General features: G+C 37.1%; 1 protein-coding gene across 1 annotated transcript; it reads right to left on the reverse strand.

Moving 5' to 3' along the window:
- Positions 1–5655: 5655 nt before the first annotated feature.
- LOC104900620 (uncharacterized) lies at positions 5656–7970 on the reverse strand. The gene has a single exon (XM_010688093.4). The coding sequence runs from the start codon at positions 7400–7402 to the stop codon at positions 6125–6127; it is 1278 nt and encodes a 425-aa protein (XP_010686395.1). The 5' UTR covers positions 7403–7970; the 3' UTR covers positions 5656–6124.
- Positions 7971–8441: the final 471 nt, after the last annotated feature.

Here is an 8441-nt window from a genome sequence, read left to right on the forward strand (position 1 = left end):
CTTACTAATACACTCCTCATGAAAAACATGTTTACACGGCAAACACACTAACACTTGTTCCTTAGCCCATGTTTCTAAGCAAATTGAGCACACTTCATCAGTATATTCATCACTCAATTCATCCGCACACACCCTCTTTAAACTTGCTATTATTGCTGAGCTATTTGTTGGCGCCATGACCGGTGGCGGTACCGCGGTTGCTAGCGCTATGACTACTACTTCTTGATCGGTAGAATTGAGGTCCATGACTATGCCAGTTGTGAGGATGGGATGAAATCTACCATAATACTCTATCACGGTAGATAAATCGATTATTTGGACATCATATGTAGCAACAACTTCATCTTGGATTTCTGACATTATTAGGTACAATAATATTGTGGTGAAAAGAATTGTTTGCATGAAGTTTTGTAATGTAAACCTAACAAAAATATAATGTGATCAAGCACTTCGGTATGAATATATAAAGAGAGCAAAGTTTTATGTTAGCTCAAATTACTATTACAATTTGGACTTGGAATTACTTTATTTTGCCGCTTCTTCTAACTAATGTAGCCCTTTATCTTAAAATGTATGGTTCAGATATAACTCTAACTTATAGAGTTTATTAAAATGGTATATTGAAATAAGTTTGTTATATAAGATAGTTTTTTGAAAGAAAATTTTAAAAGGTAGTTTTTTGAAATTTTTTGATTATAAAAGATAGTTTCATAAATTTTTCTCAAGAATTTATTTAGGTATCTTTATATGTTGGCCCATCGATTACGTGACACACCCATGATTCTTAGATGAAGTATTGAAGCGGGTCAATGTTGGAAATTGGTGAGTCGACACCTAAAAAAAGCCCAAGGTTGTATCTAGCAAAGAAAATCTATTTTAAGGTATTTATTAAGCTGCCAGAAAAATAATAAAAAGTTTCTTTCCGCAAAAGTAGTATGTTAAAGATATATTTTGGCGAATCTTGCATTTAATTATATCATTCATAAAAAGTGTTTGACCATGATTATAAAAAAAATAACCAAATGTAATCCAAAGACAAAAGTATTTCCCTAGGTATTGTCTATGTAGAAGAGAGACAAAAGCTGCAATCTATACAAATATAATAAAAGGCGTTCCTAGCAAAAGAACGGTGCCACGTAGCACCCTTCTCAAGCTTCTAATACGCATGTTTATAATCTCCTTTACAAAAATTAACAATTTGTAGTTAATAGGATTCGGACACATGACCTTTAAAATGAATTGTGAGAATTTAACCACCAATCCAATACAATTTCACTGCTTAATGTTGCAAAGTAAAAAATAATAAGGTCTTATAAAGACATAGACAAGTCTTCTAATCTCTAACACTTTTATTAAGTAATAATATTCTCTTACTCGAGTTTCATTGAAATTGTTATTTTTATTTCTAATTCCTCAAAAAAAAAAAAAAACTATCACGTCATAACGTCCATTTACCAATTTCGCACTAGAAAGAATATCATGAAAAGCTAATAAAATCAATTATGATATTTATAAATAATAATATATTTGATGCTAACGGGTTAATTATGATCAATAACCCATCTAGGGGTGTAAGTTATTTGGTTAAAAACCGAAAACCAAACCAAACCAAACCGAATTAGTAATTTGGTTTGGTTTTTTTGAAATTCGGTTTGGTTTGGATTCAAAAAAATTATTTTTTCGGTTTTTCGGTTTGGATCGGTTTTGGTTTTGGAAAACCGAAAAAACCGAAATTATTGTCACTTAACATACGAATTTTGTCTGTTATTTTTTGTGTTTCTTTTTTTTAATATTAACTACGAAAATACAAAAATATTGTCACTTAAAATACGAATTATCAAAAAGTTTGGTTTAAATTCGGTTTGGTTTTTATCTTGGTTTGATTTAATTTCATTTTGGTTTCATTTGGATTTTGGAATATGAAAAAAATTTGGTTTGGATTTTGAAAGATAAAAAAAATTCGGTTTGGTTTGATTTGGTTTTTAGTTTCATATTTTGGTTTGGTTTGGTTTGGATTGAGTCGAATTTCGGTTTGGATTTGGTTTGGAAATTTCAAAACCGAATTTATTTCGATTTGGTTTGGTTTTGACCTAAAACCAAACCAATAACCGAACTTACACCCCCAAACCCATCAAGTAAGACATCCCTTAATTGTATAGTTGGGACTTAATCGAAAGATGGGAGTGTTTAACTGCAAATTTTTAGGTTCTCGCGAGAGCACGTAGAGCTATATGCTCTCAAGTACAATTTATTACACATTTGTCACATACTTTTGTCAAATGAGCATAATCTAAAATGTGGAATAAAAATGTGCAAAATATGTGAGACACACTTAATTATAGGTGCTCCCAAGAGCACTATGAGGACTTTAGTGTTTAACAAATAGTGAGCAAAGGTAAGACTGTTTATATCAACTTTTCCTATATAAAAACTTGGCTTCTCTATATAAAGGAAGAAAAATAAAGAGATTTTTATGCATTTCCTTATATACGCATTAAAAATCTTCTTTCGTCTATTAAGCTTGAGTTCATTCTTTGAAGAATCATACAATTTCAACTAGGGGTGCTTATCGAACGAGTCGAGCCCGAAAGCACTGGGCTCGACGAGCTTGGAGAGCCGAGTTCGTGATTAGTTTTTGCTGCTCGAACTTGGCTCGAGCTCGTTTTCAAGCCCGATTCAAATTCGGGTTCGATTATAGGCTCGAGCTCATTTGGAAGAGCTCGATTATGGGCTCGTGGGAGAGCTCGATTATGGGCTCAAGCTCGTTTGAGAAATTTACTTTTCGAAAAATCTGTATAAAGTGAGTTCAATAATTCTATCATCATTGATGATTTCAATATGAAATATTTTTTTAATATAAAATATTTTTTAATGTAAAATATTTTTTTAGTATAAAATAATAATCTAGTTGTTCACGAGCTTTTTTCGAGCCGAGCTTTGGTTGTCTCAACTTGGCTCGTTTAAGTCTCGAGTTGTGTCATAACTAGCCGAGCTTTGACTGAGCCGAACCCGAACTATTCGCGAGCTTGTCAGGCTCCTTATTTCCCCTAATTTCAACCTCCGAGAGTTTTTTGTGTGGCAACAATTATCTGATTTAAGGAAGAAAAAGAGCATAATTTTGTAGAGCCAATCCCCAAAACAGTAATATCCTGAAATTCTGAAGTTGGGCTTCAAGGACTAAATTACAAGGGTAGCCATCTCCCAAATTAAGGGACCCGATTTCTTTTGTTTTACTCCTCTGCTTATAAAACATGGTTGCTAAACGCAGCTTCACTTTACTAACGTAGCCTTAAAAAAACCCCAAAAAACCCTTATTATCATATTCTTTCTAAAAAAAACCCTTTTTCTCTCTAAAAATATTCTCTCCTCCTCTCTAACTGTTAGATATAAAAAACTTCATCGAAGATCTACAAATTTTAATTTGATATTCAATGGACCATAATTTTGACCTAATCGAATTTCAATCTGATGTAAGTTGTGAATTTTTTTTCGTAATTATGATGCAGGTTGTGAATTTTTTTTCGCAGATTCAAGTTGTAAATTTTTTTTTCGTAATGTCTGTTTCGTGTAGACTACACGAAACAGATGATTCCGTTTCGTGTAGATTACACGAAACAATTGATTCTGTTTCGTGTGGACTATACGAAACAGATGATTCTGTTTCGTGTGGACTACATTCTGTTTCGTGCAATCTGCACGAAACAATTGGATCTGTTTCGTGCACCTTGCACGAAATACCAGTATTCCCTTCGAAATTCTGAAAGAAAGTTGGACGAAATTAAAAAAACTTATTCGCTTGATATTGAACCCGAAATGTGTATAAGATCTAGTCATTTATCAATTTTCCAACATTTTCGAAAAGATTGAAGAGCTTGGAAACGAATTTGGGGTATAATGGTGGACGAATTTGTGAAATTTCGTGAACCAGAAATCTTCGAAGAGGAAGAGGGTGATGAGAGAGGAGAGGAAGAGGAAGAAATGAGTTCTGAGTGAATAAGGGTAATTTTGGAATTTAGATGGGTTGTACATGGTAAATGAAAGTTGCATTTAGCAACCCCCTTATAAAATGTATTATGTAAACATATTAAAACAGCATATCCTACGCGCATAATTGAATATCCCTCATGCATTCAGGATATACCATTTTTTTTTGTTATAAGTTTCTGGATATACTGTTTTAACTTCCCATATAGACTATAGGTGTTCAAGAAAATCCGACCTGCTGACCCGTATTAAAAAAAAATCCAGGCAATATAACTTTTTTTCCATTTTTAGCGGAATGGGTATGTAACACTCCTCTGGGGACCACGAGCCCGCTAGTAGATATTGTCCTCTCTGGGCCCTAGCCCGCAAGGTTTTGCTTTGGAGTGGGAACGGCCCACTCAAAAGGCCTCTACTAGGTTGAGGTATCCACCTCTATATAAAGAAGGTTTTGTTCTCCTCAACTTTCGATGTGGGATGGCTTTTACTCCCTTTCCCCACCCCCTTTAAAGGGTGCCTGCGTCCTCGAAGGCACGACAGGACATCGAATCGGACCCCGGCTCTGATACCATCTGTAACACTCCTCTGGGGACCACGAGCCCGCTAGTAGATATTGTCCTCTCTGGGCCCGAGTAAAAGTCATCCCACATCGGAAGTTGAGGAGAACAAAACCTTCTTTATATAGAGGTGGATACCTCAACCTAATAGAGGCCTTTTGAGTGGGCCGTTCCCACTCCAAAGCAAAACCTTGCGGGCTAGGGCCTAGAGAGGACAATATCTACTAGCGGGCTCGTGGTCGATCTTTTTTAACCAGTTTGCTTCATCTAATACAATGAGTCAGTGGTACATGTATCCTCACAGTTCACAATTGACACCTTTCGAGTTATATGTATCTTCACACAATCCTTAAACATCAAATTCGTTTGGGGTTTCGAGGTTCAGTTAGTAACTCTACAGGCTCTAATCATCACATTCCAAATCAATCAGTAGCAATGTGCAGCCTGAATGAGTTAAAAAAAGAATTCAAAGATAATAAATCGTACACAGATCTACCAGACATAGAACCAGATATAATGAATCAATCTTTGATAGGCTTTTAAATGTGCAACAGAGCAACGTGAGATAACAAAGAAACAACTGACTGTGGACAAACTTAACTACAGTTGAAATTACAGAATGCTTAGTAGCTTATGCACTAAAACTTTCACATCCTTGGCAATCACAGCAATGATTGAGACACAATAAGGGTATGGCGGAGCTAAGGTCGAAATTTTGGCTGAATTTCGTTCTAAAATTTCTTTTGAAATGAAAATTTCAGGTCGAAGCATCAACACCCTCTTCTCTACTACCATCTCCATGCAGATATTCCTCGTGCCAATAGCTGCATCTAGAGAAGATAGAAGAGTTTGCTGTCTATATTCAAAGCTTCAAAATTGTACTCCAGAACATAACTTTAGCTTCTTTCTACCGGTAACGACTCAAAAATTCTTTAAATCAAAGCTATACATGCTACTGCAGCATTTATGCAACACTATTGAAATTGTGAACATGTAGTTAATGCAATCAGAAGTATCTCGCTCAATGTTTGAATTTTACTGGCAACCTAAAACCAAAGCAGAAGATGCAGTAGGCAATGGGGTAATTATTTGCATATGGAAAAAACATAACATCATAAGTTCTAACTTCTAACCATTATTGTATAACTTTGTTTTCACCAAAAGAATTGAAGTGGATTTCGGACATATCTGAACATAAGACCCGGAACAAGATATCATACACAAATTGCACAAACATGAAGGGAAAATATTCTCTAATATCTATCTACAGTATTGTTGCTTGAACAAGTCATTGAAGGAAAAAACATGATTACCATAGTACCAAGATGGATGAGTGAGTGGATGACACATTAGCTCGGAACAACCATTCTTTGATGCCAGAAGTTGGGAACTTAGGATACGCATTAGCAACAATACACATGTTTCTCAACCTCAGGGGATTCAGTTCTCAGAGATCCTCAAAGATCTTCAAAGATCAACACAAATAGTTCAAGCTCAAAGAATATATATGGGCATAATTTGGTTCTTGCACGCAAATTCACACTCCAACGAATAGAGATTCATCATTATGATATTCATCTGTGTTCTTAATCCAATTCATCTTCAGAGTCGAAATCATCATCATCATCTTCTTCGTAATCATCATCATCCATCCACTCCTCATCTTCTTCTCCCTCAGAAAAAATCGAGAACCTCCCACTCCCGGCATTAGACTTCCCATTAGGACGAACAACCTCATCCACAATATGATCCAATTCAGTCTCATCACCTTCAACACCCTCATCAAACTCCGACATCGAAAACAACCCCTCATCATCATCACCACACTCACCCCAATCCTCCACTTTCTTCCTCTTAGGCACCAAATCCTTCTCCCCAACCTCCCCATTCTCAACCCCAATCCACGAAACCCACATATCCGCCTTCGCCCCCAACGCCCCATTCCTATCCCCAACAACAACAGTCCCTAAATTAGCCTCCCTAGCCTTCCCCAACATCTCCCTAAAATCTGAATCATCCGAAACCAACAACAACCAATCAACCCCTCTACTCATAGAATGCATCATTTGTCTCTTAACCGCCCAATCAGCCGCCTGCGGCTTATCCTCAACTGTTTTTACATACACCCCAGCTCGCCGCAACTCCTTAGCTAAACCATACCCTACTTTAGGCATAATCAAATTCCTAGCAGCTTCTTCAAACTTAACATTCTTATCTAAATACCTCTCTTTAAACCTCTGTCTTTTTTTACCCTTCAATTGTTTCATTCTACTCAACTTCTTCTGCCTTTCTCTCTCATGTAACTGTTTAAAATGCTTCTTTAATTCTATGTTAGTCCTACATTTTCTCCCACAAACAGTACAAACATATGCATCAGGAGAACAAGTTAATATACCTTTGCGCTCTAAAACATCCAATCTTTTCCTCTCTCGACGTTCTTCGAGCACGCGTGTAGGGAGGTGAGAGAAAGCATGGCGATTTGCGTAAGCGGAGATCTCAACGACGTCGCCGAAGCGTGCAGCGAGGGATTTCAGGGATAAAGCGGCGTCGTATGGAGGTCCACGAGGTGGTTTGTTGTCTAAATCCCATAAAACAACTACTTTTGTTTGTTTTGGGGTAAAGATTCCTTCTTTAGTTTGGATCATGTCTATGTCCATGTTTATGTGGGGTGAATGACATTGAATTGGAGGAGAGAGAATGATGGGTTTTGTAGGGAATGAAAGTGAGGTTTTTTTAGGGGGTTTTGTGAGAGAAGGTAGAGAGAGAAAGAGTGTTGATGATGATGATGATGATGATGATGGTGGTGGTGGTGGTGGTGGTGGTGGATGATAAGTTGAAGGTGGGATTTGGAGAGAGAAAATCATGGTTGATGAATGATGATAACTAATAATAAGTGGATAATTGAAATGTAAGATGGGGGTTTTTCATGAAATTGAGGGAAGTTTTTGGGTGTTTTTAAAGGTGGGTATTGAAAATTATGGTGATAATAACAAATAATTGGTTAATTGTAATGAAAGATGTGGGTTTTTCATGAAATTAGTGGAAGTTTTGGGTGATTTTAAAGGTGGGTATTGAAAATTATGGTGATAATAACAAATAATTGGTTAATTGTAATGAAAGATGTGGGTTTTTCATGAAATTAGTGGAAGTTTTGAGTGATTTTAAAGGTGGGTATTGAAAATCATGGTTGATGATAACTAATAAGTGGTTAATTGAAATGTAAGATGTGAGTTTTTAATGAAATTGATGGAAGTTTTTGGGTGAATTTGAGGTGAGTGTTGAAAATCTGGAATTGTAGTGATGAACTGATGAGGATTGAGGAGAAATGAAGATGGAGATGATGCAGGAAGTGAGGAGGACTGAGGTGAACAGCAACTAGTGAGTAGTGACTAGTCAACAACCGGTTTATCTTAGTATTTTAATATTTTTGTAGATAGAAGGGATTGGAGGGAGGGGGGTCAAGTCAAAATTGGTATGTGACTTTTATTACCCAATAAAAAATATCTTATATTTTGAATTGTACATTGGTCATTTGGTCTAAATAGAGGTGGGAATGGTCGGGCCAGCACGTGGGCCAGCTCGGCCCGGCACGGCCCGTTGTCCGCTATGTGGGCCGCAGACCTATCACAGTAAAGAAATTTTATTTCAGGTCCGTATTGGCACAAGCCCGCCTAGATGGTCCATGGGCCGGCCCGCGGGCGGAACACTCATTTCCTTTGTTTTTTAGCCTAAAATTGTCACAAATCCAAAAAAACAACATAAAATATTGGTCAGTCCGCAGAAGGCACGAGCCCGGCCCGCGGGCCTGGACCGGGCCGTGGACGAAATCTGGAAATTTCAGGCCCGACCCGGCCTGCAATTTCCCCAATCCCGTGAACAGGCCCGGTCCGACTCATGCAAAGG

This window comes from Beta vulgaris, chromosome 8 (genome assembly GCF_026745355.1).
Source record: "Beta vulgaris subsp. vulgaris cultivar EL10 chromosome 8, EL10.2, whole genome shotgun sequence".
NCBI classification, from domain to species: domain Eukaryota; kingdom Viridiplantae; phylum Streptophyta; class Magnoliopsida; order Caryophyllales; family Amaranthaceae; genus Beta; species Beta vulgaris.

Bases quoted from the DNA above. Each gene is read 5' to 3' on its own strand.
- LOC104900620 (XM_010688093.4), bottom strand. From the start codon at position 7,402: ATGATTTTCTCTCTCCAAATCCCACCTTCAACTTATCATCCACCACCA.